We start from the raw sequence: 20,611 nt of genomic DNA, 5'->3' as shown, positions 1-20,611 counted from the left end.
CACAGTACTTAAGCGGTAAAGGACTTTGTGCCACTGTCTGACCAAATTAAGAGTGGATCTGATAGTTGATTAGTGAAGATGGTGAGAGGGATCCCCATCTCCAGCCTGTGATTCTCGATCTAGCAAGCTGTACACATGAAGCCTGTTAGCGCTTTTGAGAGGTAACCATTTCTTCCATTTTTTTAGTCTTTACTATTAAAGAAATGCCTGAAGCTCATTGTGCAGAAAAAGAAAGACTTCATTTGCGTAGCACTTTGGTTTGTTTAAACATGTTTGAAAAGCACTTCACAGACTGTGATTAACTTTGAAGTAGAGTGATTAGTGTGTAAACAAAGTTGGCTTCTCTTGTGCACAGCAAGATCCTGCAAATAATAATGGCACCAGGTAATCTATTCTTTGTGATATTGGGTAAGGAAGGAAAATTTGACAGGACTCTTGGAGTACTCTATTGTTTTGAGACCTGGGAATGAAAGCTAGAATAGGACACTGCAGGAAATCTTCATTTCAGTGGTGATGAAGTAGGGATAATTAAAACCTTGGAAGTTGGTGTATTTCCAGGTCAGCAGAAACAAAAAAAAAGAGTTCTGAGCTCCACAAACTTTAATTGTATAAATGAATTGGCAGTGGACCACTTTCCACTCAGATGATAGGCAGGGTATGTAATCGAGCAGAAGCAAGTATTGTGAACTGAAATATAGATGCAAAATATTGCCAACTTTTTTTTTTAGCATTAGTTGTAGATAGCTATACAATGTACATGCTACACAGAATACTAGGACAGTTCAACACCTTGTTGGGCAACCTTGTTCTCTCCTGCCTTTGTACAATTGGATTGAAATGCCATATAAATGGCCCTGAAATTCCTTGGGGGATCTTCTGATCTTCCGCTGTAACTCTGGCCTAATTCTGACAAGGGTCTTTGACCTAAAATGTTAATTCTTTTAATGTCTGCACAGATGCTGCCAGACCTACTGAGTATTTCCAGCATTTTCTGTTTTTGTTTCAGGTTTCCAGTATCTGCAGTATTTTGTTTTTGTATTAACTATCCAGTTGTGCTGGATTTTTGCAGTTGCTGGGAATTTCTTCAATACCTTGCAAGGACTGTAACTGCTGTCGGCCTCTTGACAGGGCAAATGATGGCCAGTGAGCATGCTTTGGTCTCCAGTGTGACATGGCATCGTACCGGTGGTCAGTGTACTGTGTGAAGTTGTAGCAGCCTCCACAGGGTATCCATGAGTGCCACCACAGATGGGTTACCGAGGATTTTCAGAGCTTATTGGCATTTAAGTTCGAATAGTTTTCATTGTTACTCACTAATTAGCTATCAGTGGTTAATATTGCTGTAACCAGACAGCTAAAGAAATACAGTTCCTACAGCAGAAATACAGCGGACACCAATGTGAATCGTCAGATATACCCGATGATAACCTGATAGTGCTATTGTGTTGCTCATTAGCATCTGCAGCTTCCTGAACTGCTACCTAAATGAACGTCCTCACTGCTGGACCCTAGACCCCATCAAGGACTTACATATTTCAGCCTTTTCCAGCTTTCTGCCTTCTATTCTGGGGCTGTTGCTCTCTAGAGCCCCAGGATCCGTCTTGGTAATGCTGCAAACGAAATTGAGCCATTGCTGCCTCTTCACTCTCCATTTACCACATCTTGTGAGAAGCACGGCTCAATACTAAACAGTGACAAACATTAAATAGTGATGCTTCGTAATTTGAAACGTGGCAGGTTGGGGCAGGACAAACTGAATGACATCTTTGGGCATGGTATCAGATTAAAAAGCAGAGCTCCAGTAGATATTTCTTAGGTTTTTGCACTAATTAATTTTCCAGCATATTATAGATAAGACCCTACAATAGGAGTGGTGCTTATCCTCTGTATAGTTCCCTGACTGCTTTATATATGCTGTTCATACATTTAACAAATGGAGAAAATGAATATATTTTCATGCGTGCTTTATTTTAACAATATCACAGCAAGCACAGCTGTTTCTGTCTGATATTATGGGCAGAGCTTTTCGCTCGGCGTGTGGGCATGTGCCTGACACGCTTGAGCATAAAATAGCGCCTGATGATGTCAGGTGTGCGTCCTGACGTCATCGTGCACTCGCGTGATATTTCGCTCGGTGGGTCCACGCGGGTGCCGGAGCCACGCCTGACATTAATGAAGAGGTCAGTTAAGGCCATTACAAAGTCAGTTGATGCCGATTTTTCATTGCCCTTGCGATTTCGTGCTCATCGCATGGGCAAAACGGGCAGGTGGCCAGCCAACAATTTCAAAAACCTCATCCATGGGCAGGATGAAAAGGGTCAGCAGCATTGCCAGTGGAGTTGTGAGGAGTTTGGCAGATCGTTTGCTGCTGGTGACTTATTGGTACTTGGCAGCTTCATCTCTAGTCGGGACTTCATTGTTAGCATTTCCAGGCTTCATTTCAGGACTCCTTGGTGTCTCCAAGGCCCCTGGAGGATTCAGACCATGTGGACCCTTCCAGTGGCCTCCGCTGGAGGCACAACCTCTGAGGAGGAAGAGGGGGTCAGAAGGGAGAGGAGGCCAGATGTCCCTCTGCAGCTTCCAGGAGAGCGACCTGTGGGAGGAGAGGTACAGGCACAAGGGGTGCAGGGCCAGCAGGAAGTCCAAGGCGGAACGGGCTGCAGAAGATGCCACTATCCTCTGGCAGGGTTTACAGGCAGTGATGCAGCTACCTCAATGTGCCCGAGGTGCAATACTGAAGGAAGTTCCTCCTCTCCAGGGAGACAGTGACCTCTATCTGTAAAATGGTTGGCCCTGAGATCAGCTCCGACTGTGTGGGTGGACACCCCATGCCAGTGGTTCTGAAGGTCACAGTGGCCCTCAACTTCAATGCTTCTGGCTCTTTCCAGGGGTCAGTGGGGGATTTGTGTGGAGTCTCCCAATCAGTTTCCACAGTTGCGTCAAACTGGTGACAGATGCTCTGTTCAGGTGGGTAATGACATTTATTCATTTCCGTATGGATGAGGCCAGCCAGGCTGAGCGAGCCAGAGGCTTTGCAGCAATTGCTGGGTTCCTCCAGGGTGCAACCAACTGCACACATGTGGCCATCAAGGCACCAGCGGGTCATCCGGGAGCCTTTGTCAGCAAGAAGTGATTCCAATCGATGAACGTGCAGATAGTGTGTGACCATAGGATGCAGATTCTACAAGTCTGTGCAAGGTACCCTGGCAGCTCCCATGACACCTACATCCTCAGACACCCCCGGGTGCTGAGGCTGTTCAGTGCTCCAGCCCGACTGGATGGATGGCTGCTGGGTGACAAGGGCTATCCATTGAAGAGGTGGCTCATGATGCCTCTCTGCCACCCAAGAACAGAGGCAGAGCAGTGGTATAACAGGAGCCACACCTCCATAAGGGCAGTGATAGGGAGGACCATAGGTCATCTGAAGACTCGCTTCTAATGCTTGGACTGTTGAGGGGGTGCACTACAATACCCCCCAGAGCGGGTGTCACTGATAGTGGTCATATGCTGTGTTCTCCACAATCTGGCACTGGCAACGGGGGGGGGTGGGGGAACAGCCGTATAGGTCACAGATAATGAATCCAGTCGTGAGTCAGAAGAAGAGCACGGTGAGGAGAACGCTGAGGGCATGGAGGCAGGCGTCTGTATCCTCACCCACTCGGCCAGCTCCGCAGGGACACCAGGGACACCTTGATCCAATGCTCCCTCAGCTAGGCTGCCAAATACATGCTACCACCTCATGCCAGGGCTGCCCAGATGCCTGAAATGACCCTTTCATTTGAACCCAAAGCCCACTCAGTGCCTGTGCAATGAAGTTTTCAGCCACCCATGTGCAGCATTACATACTGGCGTACCCTGCACCACATTAAATAAAAAAGGTGAAGCATACTCGGGCCATTACGACAGAATAAAATTTACCTCTTGTTGACAGTCAAAACAAATTAACAGAACCTTCTCTGGTCTTCAACCCCAGACCAGTTAAAATGAACAAAACATTGCACAATAGAAGATCACCCGAGAGCAGTCCCTCTTGTGCTCATTTTGCCTTAAACTTAAGTTTGCGAGTGCTACGTCTTTGTGCTCCCCACCTCGCTGGAAAAGGCATTGGCGGCAGCTTGCTGACTCTGCTGTCCTGTTGGCCCTGATGACCTTGGTAGGCGTCCTCTGGCCCATGGAGCCTGTGCTGGCCCCACCTGGTAGGGAGTGGCCAGTGCCATGGCTGGCATTTTCCCATTTGCCGCAGCCACCTCATCAGACGCCACGGTCACTAGCAGAGGGGCGGAGGAGCTGCTGCCGTTAACCAGAGCGCCCTGAGGGGAGCTCACAGAGACGACAGGCAGCTCATGCACCAACGTGTGGTCGCTCTGGACCTTCCTGCCCACCATTGATGGACGGGCACCTGGCTGGGATACTGGGTGCCTCATCCATCTCCCACCTGCATACTGAGTAACTGAGGCCATTGCCTGTGTGTGTGCTTGCAGAACCAAGCGCAACCCCAGGGACCCCTGATTCTGTTCCTGGACCTGCCTCTCCATGACAGTCGCCACTCGCTTAATGGAGAAGGCAGTGCACTCAGCCATGAGGGTCAACACAGTGCTGATGATCCACATGGACTCCTCCAAAACGGAGACGACAGCAGGCTTACCTCATGGAGATAAAAACAAAAAACTGCGAATGCTGGAAATGCAAAACAAAAACAGAATTACCTGGAAAAACTCAGCAGGTCTGGCAGCATCGGCAGAGAAGAAAAGAGTTGACGTTTCGAGTCCTCATGACCCTTCAACAGAACTGAGTGAATCTAAGGAGAGGGGTGAAATATAAGCTGGTTTAAGGTGGGTGGGTGGGGGGTGGTTGGGTGGGGGGAGAGAAGTGGGGGGGCTGGTGGTGTGGTTGTAGGGACAAGCAAGCAGTGATAGGAGCAGATAATCAAAAGATGTCACAGACAAAAGAACAAAAGAACACAGGCGTTGAAGATGGTGATATTATCTAAACAAATGTGCTAATTAAGAATGGATGGTAGGGCACTCAAGGTTCAGCTCTAGTGGGGGTGGGGTGGAAAGGCTAGCAGGGCATAAAAGATTTAAAAATAATGGAAATAGGTGGGAAAACAGCCTTCCGGACTGAATATTGAATTCAACAACTTTAGATCTTGAACTCCCTCCTCCATCCCCACCCCCTTTCTGTTTCTTCCCCCTTCCTATTGTTTTTTCCAATAACTTATATAGATTTTTCTTTTCCCACCTATTTCCATTATTTTTAAGTCTTTTATGCCCTGCTAGTCTTTCCACCCCACCCCCACTAGAGCTGTACCTTGAACCTCGTATGGCACTGGACCCAGGTGCACTGCACAACATCATGGCCACTGACCAGCACTGCCAACTCCTCCCAAGCCCTTTTTGAGGTGCGGTAGCCCCCTCCTTCCATCTCTGGGACAAGGGTGTTCCTCCTGGCAGCCACCTCCCCCAGGAGGACCGTGAGGCACTTGTCCGAAAAGCCGGGGGGCTGAGTGCCCACCTGACCTGCGCTCCCAGCTGGCGTCTCCAGACGCATTGGAATCCATAATTTTTAATCTCCTGCTGACAACACTGAAGATGTCTTCCTTGTCAGCAGCCTTCCAGGGCCCGACTGCTGGTTTTAAACCGGCCGCCGGGTCGAGATTGAACCCGGTGGTTGACTGGCGCCGTCCATGCCCGCCCCTTCCCGACCATTGGGGAGCCGCCGTTCACAGTAGGCGGAGCATCATTGGCCCGCCAGCTTCAAATCCCGGTTGGGGGCCGATCGCAGACAGCGGGCCGTTTCCCACCCGCCGATTGCGCCCGCCTGGCAAACTCAAAATCCTGGCCTATGCTACAACCAGAAACCTTGAAATTGATGTTAAATGCAAATTAATGAATAATGGTTAACGGTTATTAATTTTGGCCAATTTAAATGACTGCCTCTTTAAATGGAGATCATTTAAATGGTGCTGACTTCATGCAAATGACTGAATACCATTTGGTCACTGGGTCACTCCTTCCAACAGTCCATAATACAAGAGTCACCGTCATGGATTCTCTTCCCTGCACCAGCAGCCCCCACCCCCCAACAATTTAGTCCTGTGAGGGAAGTGAGGAACCACATGTAAAGCTTCTGAGAAGATGCTTTGTAATGTTTGCATATCAGTAAGCAAGTTGCTTGGTTCCCGCTCTGTGTAATTCTAATGCTTTTAAAACTCATTTCATTTGCACATCTGGTTACTGTAACAACAAGCTGTGCAAGCCTAGCAAAAATAAAAACCTACGCTATGATGACAAGATGAAGGCTATGATATAATACGGGCATGTGTATAGCATGTATTCAAAGCAGTTGCACATCTATTTCCTGATTCTGTCAATAATACATTTCATGTGAAGGCAAAATGTATGACAGGACAGAGTTATGGAGGGCCCAATAGATACTGCTAAGACCTTCCCAATGATTCAATACCATAAGAATTGTGAGTGGTATTCAATCACAGTTAACCAGGGAGCTGAAGCTAGTAAAAGAAAATGGTTTACTGAGGCTTGAAATTACTGAGAGAAGTGCAGTGAGAGCACAGAGAGGTGTAACCACAAAGAGAGGAGATGCTGACACCAATGAAAGCCCTGAGAGGACGAGTTAATAGCAGCCAAAGCTGCTGAGAAAGAGGAGCTCAAATGGACTTTAACTAACTAAAACGGCAAGGCACAGAGGGGTTTGAAATAAGAGAAAGATGGCTGGAAGCCAAAGATAAAAATGGGCACATTAATGGTTGAGACTGCTGAGAGGCACAAGGAAGACTCAAATTCCTGATAAAGACTCCAGGAGATTGAATGCTGAAGAATAACGAAGCAGAAGGGGAGAATATTGCTATTGAGCAACATCTATTATACTCAATACCCCTTGCCTTTATCGGCAGGGGTATTGAGTATAAAAGCTGGGAAGTCATGCTGCAGCTGTATAGAACCTTGCTTAGGCCACACTTGGAATATTGTGTGCAATTTTGGTCACCACATTACCAGAAGGATATGGAGGTGTTGGAGAGGGTGCAGATGAGGTTTTCCAGGATGCTGCCTGGTCTGGAGGTTATTACCTATGAGGAGAGGTTGGAGAAACTCGGATTGTTCTCACTAGAGCGATGGAGATTGAGGGGCGACTTGATAGAAGTTTACAAAATTATGAGTGGCATGGACAGAGTAGATAGAAGCTTTTTCCAGAGTGGAAGAGTCCATTACTAGGGGACATAGATTTAAGGTGAGAGGAGAAAACTATAGAGGAGATGTGCGAGGCAAGTTTTTTACGCAGAGGGTAGGGAGTGTCTGGAATTCCCTGCCAGAGGAGGTGGTGGAAGCAGGTACGATAGTGATGTTTAAGAGGCAGCTTGACAAATACATGAATAGGATGGGAATCGAGGTATATGGACCCTGGAAGTGCAAAATGTTTTAGTTGATGGGCAATATGATCGGCGCAGGCTTGGAGGGCCGAAGGGCCTGTTCCTGTGCTGTACTTTTCTTTGTTATTTGAAATTCACAGGTTTCTGTTCATGAACTTTGAACACAAAGAATAAAATATTGATCTGTAGAGGAAAATAGAAATAGTGATAGACTTCTCATTGTTCAAATATGTCCAAGCTTTAAGTGACTTCACAGTATTCTATGGATCCTCTTATGACTGGAGAGTTTGATGCAAGACCAGCATGGGCATCCACACAACTGGCAGTTCATGTTGGTGCTTGAGGAACTTATGTAGCTGGGCCTTTGGCCTCCCTCTGGGTACACTGAACGTTGAGTTTGGTGTAGTTGGTCCTTGAAGCATGCTGAACCAAATTTCAGCGCTTGCTTCAAATGTGAGTCTGTTGGCTGCAGTGGCTTCCTAAGAGAGGTGGTCTGCAATGCAGAAGTTTGTAAGGCTGTTTGTTCAGGGTGTCCTTGGATCGTTTGCCCTGACCACCTCGATGTTGTTTTCCCTGAGGCAATTCCCCGTAGAAGATCTCCTTGTGGATTCTGTCATCAACCATGCAGGAGACATGACCTGCCCACCTAAGTTGAATATTCTGGAGAGGGACTTCCGTGCTGTTGAGCCCAGCATGATAAAGGACCTCGTCTGCAGCATTTTTCACTATTGAATTCTGTGTCTTTTGTGGAAAACCAAAGCCAAAGGTTGATCAATCTGTTTATCTATAATATATAGTTTACAGCTGTGTGCACACCCTGTTAGTTTTTCCATTTATAAATTCCTATGGCAGCTTTTATAGTGGAAACTGTCAATGTAAAACTTGCCACACTGTAATTATGCCTTATCACCAGTGGAGGCGCCGGGGGATATAATTGAATGTAGCATGACGAGTTTACATATTCAGTTTCCATTTGGAGATAGGAATTTACAATCTTCGGACTGAATTCTGACTGCACAACTTGCTGCAACCATTCCCCAACTTCTAACCCTTCCTCGCTTCAGACAGACCTTGGTGTTGATTCCCGGGTTCAATATCCCAGGAGATTGACTAAGATGCAGCAACATTAAACCTGCAGAATAAGAAAGTGAGAAACTGTTATATTTGAGTACCACAGGGCTAATGGTGGTCAGCTGGTGCCTTCTGGGAAATACCATAGAATTTTAGAAATATTTGAGTTTCAGGAAGTAACTGATCCCTGACACTCTGGTTAGTTGTGCAGTGAAATCCTGCTGTATTATCATTATTACACTTAAAAGCATTTCTGTAAAAATCCCGTGACTGCCTTTTCCAACATCAAAATGGCAGTCCGATTTCATATCCTCGTTTGTACATTAATACCAGTCAGCACAGTTTCACCCCATTATTGAGGGATCGGTACCCCAGTTGATGTATTTCAAATTTAGTCTTTGTTTTCCAAAAAGACATTTAAATTTGGCTAACAAAAAACAAAATATTCTGGAAGTCAGGTCAGGCAACATCTGTGGAGAGCGAAGAAAAGTTAACATTTCTGGTCAATGACCTTTAATCAGAAGTGCTATTTTTTAAAAATTTGGCTGCTTTGGAGGCGAGTGACTGATTTTTGTTTTCCCTTGAATAAGATACAACTCATAAAATCTATACATTTATGAAATAGAACCGTGGAATGGTTACAGGACAGAGGGTTGTGAGTGTGAGAGTTGGAAGTGATGAAAAGAGTGACTTACCCTGGCAGAATGGAGGAGATCATTCATCCTTCTGTGACATTGGGTGGCTGTCCTCCTCTGCAGGGCGTTTGCGCTGACCACTGCTGCCACCACCTCCCAAACTGGGTTGGTGACATTGCTACTCAACCTGCGGCCAGAGCGGGCCTCCACGGCATCCAGCAGTCACTTGAGGGACCCGCCATTAAACCAGGGGCTGCAGTCGTTTTGTCTTTGAGGGCTATGTCTCCTGGGCATCAGTGGTGAGCTGGAAGCAATGAACACTGTGCTTGTGGCTGACCTTTAAACATGGTGCCCTGCGTGATACAATGGCGGGGTGAATACGGGCGGGCGAATGAGGAGACTGCCCGTCATGGAAACGGGTGCATGAAAAAGGAGGCGGGCTTGGGACGATATGGCATGAAAACCCACCATCATCGCGTGCCATTTTACCCACCCGCCACCGCACTTAGTGCAAATTTGGGAAAATTCCGCCCTTTGTGTTTTCCCTCCTTGGAGGTGAAGAGGAAACCATGGTTCAGAATTTCAGATAATAGCACATGTTGCTATAGGTAACTAGTGCATTCACATCTCATCTGAGAAAACCCTTGGAAATTTTCTCTGATAATCCTGTGAAGCTGGGTGTGCACTTGCAGATAGTGGCTTCAACTTTTGGCATTGGCTTTTGCAAAAAAAAGTTTGAAGTAAAATGTTAAACAAATCTAAAAGCCAAGTGTAATATAAAGACAAATAAAATTATTTTGCTCAGCTGGAAAGGTTTACAGTGACAATTTAGTAAAAAGGTTATTTCAATTTACTTTGAGTAATATATACCTCAACAAGTAGGAAAAGGTAGGCCGACTATTCCAATGCTGATGATTCCTTTTCCAAACAAACCAACCTAGTTCCCTGGCCAACAAGAATTGACACAAAGCTCCAACCAAAAACAATAGTTCAAAGATAGTCATGGTTAAAGCCTAATGACATATTAAGATAGTTCAAATCTATCTGTAACTATTACAAGATAATTTATTTTTGGCTTGAAAACCAGAATTAACTAGAGTCCAGTTGTTTAAGTTGTAGGCCTACCCGACATTCAATCATTTTAATTGTGGAGGGAATGGGCCTGGGCAGGGATTAAAGTGCTCAGAAGTGCCGTTTTCAGTATGTGGGTGCTGAAGGGATAAAAATGTATCTTTTTGAGGAGGAGGGAGGGGTCTGGGGAAGTGTGATGACATGGGGTGGAATTATTTCCCCCCCCCCCCCCCCCCCCCCCCCAACCACCCAGTCGCTGCAGGGGCAGGGCCGTAAAATGTGGCGAGCCGTTCAAAAATCCATTGATTTTGGCAGGACCATAAAATTCCACCAGGGTAAAATTCCACCCATGGCTTCTCACTCACCACTGTTCCCCCCCCACCCCCACCAAACATAAACTCTGGTTTTTGACACTCTGTTTGGTATATTGTCATTTTGGAATCTCCTTTAATTTTGCCTTTCAAGGCAAACATTTATTCTTATTAGGTTACAGTTAATTAAAATATTTTAGTTTTACAGGGTGCAGTTCCTTGCAGTGGGAATATAACATCGTTAATTCAGGAACTGAAATTTTGACAGTATGCTTTGCCTAACTGGCACAAGGCAAAACTGAGTCACCATTGCATTTTCCAGCATGGAAACAGGCTGTTTGCCTCATCCAGCCATTTTGAAATTCATCCTCCATATGAAAGATATTCCTAATCCTCTGGCCCGTCCATTTTTCTTTATTCCCTTTACCCTTAACTATCTAACCAACCCGTTTTTACATTTTCCCATGATCTTTGCTTCTATCATTAACTTGGTCGTGCACTCCAGACTCATAACCTTCTGCATAAAAAAAAGTTTCTCCTGCTGTCAGTCCCCACTCTCTTACATGTGACCTGATATCCATGTCTCCTTGTTCTGTTCAACTGCTGGATCCCGTGGCAGCCCACTGCTGGTAGAAAATTAGCTAGTAGTATGGTGGATTAACTTCATTTATTAAAACAAAATAGTTTTAAGTCGTTAGAGAAGGATAAAGGTGAGTCAGTGTTGTTGAAACAAAACCTTAGAAGTAAGATTTGGTGGAAGAGTCACACCCAAACATAGAATCTGTCTTCCTTTAAATGTTAATCAGCCTGCTTTCTATTTCAAATGCTTCATCTTGCTTTCCTCTGCCAGCTATTGTAAGTTTAAGCCATTTAAAATAAATGCCTGATCCAAATGGTTCTGACAGCCACAAGTCCGGACCTGCAACTAATCTGATTGGTTGACAGCCTCTAATCCTAATGGACAAAGCTGACTTTTCTTGTGAAATATTGACAAGTTGACAAATGGGTCCAAATGTCTCCTGCCAGTTTCAAACAATGACTGTTGGCATATATGATTCACACTTTTTGATTTTATTTCAGAATCAAAAGTTTTTGTGGCAGTGATTTATTTTGAATCCCTCCATTGTTTCAAACCTGCCCAAATCAGCAGTTTGGATATGTGAAAAGTTCCGTTAGTGGCCAAAAGATGAAGGCCTTCCAGTTCAGCATGTGCCCTGTGGTAAAATACCAACACTGGAGGCAGCTTTCACTAACCAGGTGCTATTATCTTATTGTCTTGTTTAACCATCTTCACTTCCTTCTAGCTTCCTGACATCATATCCTTACATTACACAGATATTTGAAAGCATGTTCTTTATCATTAGAACTTTATTACTAAGGAAATGTACTACAATCCAACGTACGTGGACTGGATAACGTCAGCTTCTTTACTGACGTCCTTAAATATGATGCACAGATTGGAAAACATTTTATTCTAACTTCTCTACAGAGAGACGAGTTTGGTCAATATTTATTAACCTAATGTTGCAAAATTGTGGAATATTCCCAGATAATTCTTCCCATCGATTGATTCCTGGATGAAGGGGTATATCTTGAGGAAAGCTTGGACAGGTTGGGCCTGGATCCATTAGCACAACGAGACATCATCTTATTGAACTGCTTAATGAAATAGGGATGGGCAATAAGTGCTGGCCTAGCCAGCGATGTCACATCCCATGAAAGCATGAAAAAAAAAAGAAGCCTATTAGATCCTGAGGGGACTTGATAGGGTGGATGCTGAGAGGATGTTTCCCCTTATGGAAGAGACTAAAACTAGGGGACACAGTTTAAAAATTAGAGTATTTTCTCTTCAAAGGTCATTAGTTTGTGGAATTCTCTTCCCCAGAGACAAGTGGAGGCAGGTCATTGAATATGTTTAAGGCAGAGTTAGTTACATTCTTGATTGACAAGGAAATCAAAGGGTTTAGGGGGTAGACGGAAAAGTGGACTTGTAACCACATTCAGATTGTCTATGATTTTATCAAATGGTGGGGCAGGCTCGAGGGGCTGAATGGCCTACTGCTGCTCCTAATTTGAATGTTTGTATGTATCTTAGTGATGTTCTGGATGATTTCATCTCTAGCTGTAACTTTGCTTGCAGTAATCAAAATGAGAAGATGGGAATCCTTTCTGCTTGTTATGGAATAGGAACTTAGGAGCAATCACAGATGGGATGTTTATACCAGAGGCAGATGGTTTTTGCCTGCCCTAATCCAAACAACTCTATCTATGGACCAAGGTGCATAGATTTGACGAGCTCTTCCTCACCATGGTGGCAGCCTTGGGGTAATGCCATCTTTCAAAGTCAGTCTGCAGTGTATTGATGCATACCGATGCTGTGCTCGTCACCACAAACTATTCTGTTACTTTCCCTAAAGAAATCTGTCTGCAGCACCAGAAGCCACTTCAATTTTCCTATGTGTCACATTTTACCAAAATATGGGACATCATAAACAGCATGTATTTGACTATCTGTACCTCTATCACACTTCAACAGAAAGGGGTATAATTCCATTAATGTGTAAGTGGTCTGCATAACAGAATAATGTAGGTGAATGTCTGCTACCCTAGTGTACACAGGCTTCATTTTACCCACCATTGACTTCTGTTTTGCCTCAAATGAGGTAAATAGCCATTGTCCAAAAGGGACCGTAGGCATTTCTGTTCATTAGAGAGAGAGAGAATTGGTTATATCTAGCTTGAGGGGCACCACTCCACAAGCATTGGGCAGGCCTCCATGAGTGACCACAACTGGTATGGGGATTGAACCCTTGCTGTTGGCATCATTCTGTATTACACTCTCACCACCAGCCAAGTGAGCTAAATATCATGGATACTAATCCACTGACTTGCTGATAATTTATTTTATTTCATCAGAAGTAAATTTTGGAAGCCAAGTTGAATTAACATGTCACCTATTTATTTCTAAAAGTGAAATGAGGAAGTGAGGTGAATGTTTCCCCGTATGGTTCTTCATTCCATATGGTGCCTATTCCAGTGGAAGATCGGGAATCCCCACCAGACACTCAACTCCCAGATACTTGGAATAAAGATAAGCGAGTGTGTGATGCAATGATACCAAGTCCCGTACACCACTCGCCATATGGTGAACATTTTAATAACCAGCAGTAATTAAATCACTGACATTTGTTTCTGTAATGCCCATCATCAATCGTCTTGTACATTTTATTTTGAAACAATCGGTCTCCATCCAGCCGGTGCAACATTATTAACAGATTTTATGCCTGAGCACTGTAACATTTTATTACTTCGTGCGTGTCAATGTTATGAAGCATGAGCATAACAATGCCAGAACTATTAAGGCTGTGGCGGAAATCCCATGAGATTGCACAAGGCACATTGAGTGCTATCATACTCCACAGGTTTCAGTGTAGACTAAACATTAGGAAATTAATGAGTAGGCTTGGTACATCATTACTCTAGTAATTGTATTTTACACAATTCCTGGATCTCACTCATGTAACCTCTCCTTTTTACACCTGGGAAGCAGCACAAACAGAATGTTGGCTCCATCACTGACTGAAAGTCAGGAAATATTAGCCCTCCCAGAATTCTGGGGATGTGCAATAACAGAATCTGTATACTTTAGAGTATAGAATCACTGACCTCCATCAACACATGGGAGGACCTTAGTTTCCTTATTGGTGTAACAAATAACTGACAAAAACATTTCAGAAATCTACTCCTTTGAAATGTTTGTCTTCTAATGAAGTGAATTTGTGTTGGCCTTTGCTTATTGGTACGTGGCACTCTCGCTGCTGAGTAAGCAAGTCGTGGGTTCAAGTCCCACTCTGGACACTTGAGCACATAATCCAGGATGGCACATTAGTGAAATACTAAGGAAGTGTTGCCCAGTTAAAATTGACTTTTTGTTCGGGACGTTAAACCAATGTCCGGTTAATCCTCTTAAATGGACATAAAAGATTCCACAGCAATGTTTGAAGAAAAGTGGGGCAGCTCTCCCCAGTGTCTTGGCCAATAGTTATCCTTCAACTGACACTACCAAAATCAGATTATCTGGTTATTTATCTTAGTGCCGTGTGCAAATAAACTGCCATTTTTCCAACATTACAACAGTGACTTCACTTTAGTAAGTATTCGTGGACTGGAAAGCGCTTTGGGCCTTTCGAGATCACAGAATTTTAATAGCACAGAGGAGGCTATTCGGCCCATTGTGTCTGCACTGGCTCTCCAAATGGACATTATGACCTAGTGCCGTTGCCCTGCCTTTTTCCCGAACCCCTGTACATTGTTTCTATTCAAATAATCATCTAATGAATGCCTCAAAACCAAAGTGGAGAATTTGGGCATCAATCCCACCACCTCTCACATGCTCTACCATTTGAGCTCATTCCCTCAGGCTGGCTTGGTGAGCTTGTGAAAGGCACTTTGTAAGCGCTTGTCCTATCATTTACTTTACTCAACAGACTGTTACTTGCAAAGAAAGCAGACACCCCTTTGTTAAGAGAGAGTGCATCCATATTCCCTTAGGGACATTGGCTAAAAGTGATGCTGTGGTTTTGAAAACCTACAGGCAATTATTTTAATTACCTCAGCTGAGATTGTTTAACACGGAAGCTTTTTAACACCTCATCTGTTCCTATTTTAGGATTGCCATCGTCCCACTGTACATAACGGTTTTTCATTTTCTTTTGTTGTTTCTCTTATCAGTTCTTTCCCCTCCTGCTGGTGATGGTCGTTCATGGTGACCTAACTTCTGTAGCCCTGTCTGCTCTCACCCCAGAGGTAATTCTTCACGCATATCCCTGGGTAGTGAGGGGCTGGCAGGCCATTTAGCTATGGGAGCATCACATCTGAGCCTGAATCTGTTCTTAACTGGCGTCCGTAAATGTGCTTTCTAGCAGTCACTGACTAACAGGAACTCTGGCTGATTCTCCTCCTTTTAGTCCTAAGAGCACTGATGCTAATTGAGGCATTCCCCCATTCACTTATGTAAGTTTAAAAAGTGAAAACCATCATCCAATCACGTACACATCAATTTTACAGTTGCTGGTTATTTTTTTTTTCTGGACATGCCAATTTTTATTAAGTGGTCATTAGCTGCTGTTTTACACATTGTTGAAGGCTGCCACATCAACAGACTGCGTGTAATCTTCAAATGCAGTGATAGTTTCTTCCAGCATATCTGTTCCCACCTTGTCATCTTCAACTACGCACTGAATCTGTAGCTTCTTGATGCCATGGCCCACTGGAACCAGTTTGGAGAAACCCCAAACTAAGCCATCCATTGTCACTGAACGTACACACTCTCCCAATTTGGACATGTCAGTCTGATCATCCAGCAAAATACATGATTTAGTAATGAGCACTGGCTTTTTATAGTGTCTTAAGTGCTCCGTTTATTCTGGGTAGAAACAGCTTTGCTTACCTGCTGGTTTGCACCTTGTTAAGTGGTTTGAAGAGGATATCCCAGCTTTCACTGTGTATGTGACGTTTGGGGTGTTCAGATAAGGAGTTATATTTGTGTGTTTTCCGTCCTCTCTGGTCGTACTGAGATTCTCTATCTGATAATAGCCTGCTTCCAACTGGCTCCAGCTCCTCCATTTCCTGATGCCCACGGCCAGGGTGGGATCAAAGACATGTATCGATCTTGCTGAATGCTTCCCCTGTACTTTTTATTCACCTTTGTCATGGATTCACTTTAACCTGCACAAGAGTGCCTTCAGCATTACTTTTATATTACATGCCTATATTATTGAGCATCTCATTTCGTTCTCCAAAATGCTGTATTGTGTTACGGCTTAATTCCCCCCATTGCGTACAGCGCTTTCTCAAACACGCCCACTGTATGTGGTGGCCATTGAAGCCAAATAAACTTTGACATTCAAAGGGATGTCAACAAACACACAAAGAAGAAAACGATTAAAGGACATGCGTTGTGGAAAAGGGGTCAGAGTAGACAGCTGTGATGTGGAGCTATCACTGGTACAGTTATGATGAGCTGCAGTTTCTCTGATGATAAGTTTACACAAACACAGGTCGTATTCCCCATGATCTATCCCCTCTCCTAAGCAGCTGTTCTTCATAAGTGAGCCTAGAGCATGACTGTTGGCAGGCTATTTGACTGATGGGTATCACAGGCAAGCCTGAGCTTGTAGCTACCTGACAAGCATATGCCACCAGGAACAAGAACTTTGACATACTGTCCTCACTAGCCCAGGGGGTAGAGACTTATCTGCCATGGCCCCATATAACATAAGCTTACTCCACACACACTGGGGATGAAACCTGGGACCTTTCCAATCTGTATCTCAGTGCTCCTCTGATTCTGACTTATTGCCCATCCCCGATTATCATCGTTCCACCCTTGGTGGCTATGCCTTTAGCTGCTTCAGCTCTAAGCTCTGAAATTCCCCCTAAACGCTCTCTGCCTCTCTCACCACTTCTCAGATACTCTTTAAAACCTACCTCGACCAGACTTTTGGTCACCTGGCCTGATATCTCCTTATGTGGCCTGGTGCCAAATTTTGTTTGCTCCTGGAACACTTTACTATGTTAAAGGCTCTATATAAATGCATGTTGTTGTGCTCTGCATACATATCAATTGAATCTTCAGAGGCACACTTGCTTCTCTTACTTGTTCCTTTATCAGTTTTACTATCACACAACAACACTAGTAATACTAAAACCCATACTGTCCTTTCATTTAATATTTATCAACATGATATTTTGTGAAATTATAAGATTGAGTATTGTGAAGCTGAGGTTTGACTATGGAGGAAGCAATATTCAATTGAGTAATTGGGAGTAATAACATATTTATTTGTACAGATACGTGTAATGTTATTGCCAACATTTTAGAAACTAATATTTTCCAGAACATGGCATGAGTGCCAGACAGAGCATAGGGAGCAATATTAATAATTGTCTGCATTCTTTCTTGTTGGTGATGCTGTTTTACAACTATAACAGTGAGTGCAAATTCTCCAATAAAAGGCTTCCTTCACTATATGACTATTTCAGAAAAATTAGTAGCTTTTGAGAAATTGCAGCAGACTTTCCAGCAGCTAACTTTCCAGGACCTGGTTTCCAAATTGTTTTTCATACCACTGAACTCTCGGGCAATCCTTAGCTCTATTCTCACAAGGTTCTGTTCTTTTTCAGTAGCTGTCAGATTGAAAAAGATTGAAAACGATTTGTCCACTCTGTGCTGAGTTAAGCCAGTCTCAGGTCTGGCAGAATCGGTTTCACCGCTGCTGGTGAGAGAGTAAAATGACCCCGTATTCCTGCTCCTGTTTGACTGCTACTGGAATGTGCCAGCATGCAGGCAGGGTCGGGCTGAGATCAGATTTTGCTGAGGTGAAGTAGTCTGCTGCCTGTCATTGCCCTGACTCTGGGTCTGATTTTAGCTCTATCCTTTCTCTAATCGGTGATTGGTGGAAAACAGATTGGGTGGGATAATTGGGGTGGAGGTAGTAATTTATATGAAGCAGTCACTTTTACCACCCTCTCCTCCGATGCTGCCTTCCCGCCATTTCCTGATGTTAACATCTTTTGAGCAAGAGAGGGTGACGCCCTCAGCAAAGACGTGGGTCCTTCTTTAAAGATGCAGATGTCATCAGAATCCAATCTGCAGTAGCATTTGGAGATTGCAGCAGGGAGGAGTGACAGCTTCCCACATCTGGCCACACCTGAGGGGAGGTGGATTGTGGGCCAGAAGAAACCTAGGCAGGAGAGTAATACAATTTAATTTTAAGTTTCCTTGTGGGCCTCAAATCTCCCTTCCCCTGGGTTTCCCTCCCCAACCCCACACTCCAATCCCCACTCGCAGCCAGAGATCGCCTCACCACTAACCTTAGGTCCCCTTCTGCGTGCTTCTGTTGAAGAATTGTCCAGGTCTTTACATCCCTGAGTTTGCCACCCTCTTTTTGGGGTAAGTGTGCACGTTACCCATTCCCCAACACATCCCCCCCCCACCCCCGCCCTTTTCCCTCACCCCATCAAAAATCAGGGCCATAACATGAAGCAAGGCTCTTACCTGAGGTAAGGGAGTGTTGATGGGGTCTATGGAATCTTATCTCAGCAGTGGCTTCAGCGGAAGGAAAGAAATGGAAGTTTAAAACAGTATATATGATTACAAACGAAAGGCAGTAGACCATTGCCTTTGCTATGAATAAAAATCTGCAGGTTTGCATTGATGTAACATCTATATACTTTAGACTTGCAGGGAAGGAGGGAGAATGTTGCATGCATCCTGTTATCTTTGGCTCCCTGGTCTGTGTGCTGTTGTAAGTGATTGCTAGTGAATCTATATTTTCAGGGATATGAAGGCAGAGGGCGGGAGGCAGAGGCATCCTTCTGGTGGAGTCGGTGCCAAGGAGATGGTGATTGGTCTTGAAGGAGTGGAACTCGGTGCTGATGGCAAGGTGAGTATCACTGGGGCAGATTGCAGGGTCCAAAGATATTTTTGTCCACTTTATGGTTCCCGATTTTAAAAATGACTCGTTTAAAGGCAAAGTTGAAGAAAGATTAAGATAGTGGCAAACTGTATCCGTTACCCCAGTGGGTGCAGAACTATCAGTGTTAATAGCATTTGTGGGTGACTTGTTCTTGTGTAGCCACTAATGTTTTCAGAAAGGCCGAAAGTGAGGTTAAAAATCACAACTTCTGGAATTCTGTTCAAATCTGCTACTACATGACGCATCTTGGAATCAGTTGAATCCAACGGATAAAAGATCAATTTATATCTTTGTTCCAGGTAGGAAAAAGTTGAACTGAGTATAAAACCGGAAGGCCCGTATAGGCTCACTGAATTTTCATGGACTAAGTAGCTGGAGGAAAACATACTCCCTTGAAGAGATCATGCACATACTGAGCTATTAATTCTCCTGCTCGTTGCTTGTCTTGGCCCCTAATTTACTTGCTGTTTCTGACAGGTTTTTGTCTTAAAATGAATTTCTGGAGGTGGATACTGAGATGGAATCCATTTCTGCCAGATGCCTGCTCCATAATGGCGATGCCATCTGGGTCCTTCTGTGCACATGTCACTGACCTGCTGCTGCTGGGTTGCTCATTACCAGAAGAGGAAGAACAGTGTTGGAATTTATTAAATCCTGTAACTTGAGCTCCCCTTGCACAGACTAACTGGTAATGAGTGAGGGCTTACCTAAATTAGCTGATATTGGTGGAAATGCTTTACTAGGGAACTTGCAGTCTCGGAAAAAGAACTTTTCAAAAGAGATGGCTGAAGTTATGGCAGATCTTTAAACTCTTTTTGTTTTGCCTTGCACCGAGATTGAGAGAGGTTTGTCTCAGGAAATTTTTTCCCCAACCCACAATAAGAGATTTTGACTGCTAGGTATGGGATTCCCCATAAGCATTCCCTTATCTACAATTTGAAAGGAGAAGATGTGTGCAACAACAGCTTGCATTTATACTGTGGCTCAAGGCACTTCCATCAGAGTGTCATCAAACAAGATTTAACACCAAACCATGAAAGGAGATATTAGGACAGATGACCAAAGGACTAGTCAAAGAGGTAGGTTTTAAGGACCACCTGAAAGGAGAGAGAGTTATAGAGGTAGAAATGCTAAGGAAGTGTATTCCAGAGCTTAGGGTCTAGGTAGCTGAAGACATGGAGGCTAATCACCAGGCGTGGCAGCATCTGCAGAGAGGAACACAGTTAACGTTTCGAGTCCGTGTGACTCTTCAACAGAACTAAGTAAAAATAGAGGAGAGGTGAAATATAAGCTGGTTTAAGGGGGGGGGATGTGACAGGTAGAGCTGGATAGAGGGCCAGTGATAGGTGGAGATAGACAAAAGGACAAAGAGGTGTTGAAGGTGGTAATATTATCTAAGGAATGTGCTAATTAAGGGTAGAAAGCAGGACAAGCAAGGTACAGATAGCTCTAGTGGGGGTGGGGTGAAGGAATCAAAATAGGCTAAAAGGTAGAGATAAAACAATGGATGGAAATACATTTAAAAATAATGGAAATAGGTGAGAAAAGAAAAATCTACATAAATTATTGGGGGGAAAAAAGGGGGGGTATCGGAAAGGGGGTGGGGATGGAGGAGAGAGTTCATGATCTATAATTGTTGAATTCAATATTCAG

The 20,611-nt window shown here is 44.2% G+C and overlaps 1 protein-coding gene across 5 annotated transcripts in view; it reads left to right on the top strand.

The window, feature by feature from the left end:
• Positions 1 to 20,611, top strand: part of cables1 (Cdk5 and Abl enzyme substrate 1) — a 197,659-nt gene that overhangs the window by 111,336 nt on the left and 65,712 nt on the right. For all 5 annotated transcript variants that reach the window (XM_041190410.1, XM_041190409.1, XM_041190408.1 and 2 more), the window contains one exon: positions 18,820 to 18,925. In XM_041190410.1, coding sequence (XP_041046344.1) covers positions 18,820 to 18,925 — 106 coding nt within the window. The remainder of the gene's footprint in view (positions 1 to 18,819; positions 18,926 to 20,611) is intronic.

This window comes from Carcharodon carcharias, chromosome 6, assembly GCF_017639515.1.
Source record: "Carcharodon carcharias isolate sCarCar2 chromosome 6, sCarCar2.pri, whole genome shotgun sequence".
Lineage (NCBI taxonomy): Eukaryota > Metazoa > Chordata > Chondrichthyes > Lamniformes > Lamnidae > Carcharodon > Carcharodon carcharias.
This window is presented reverse-complemented; position numbering and strand designations above follow the sequence as displayed.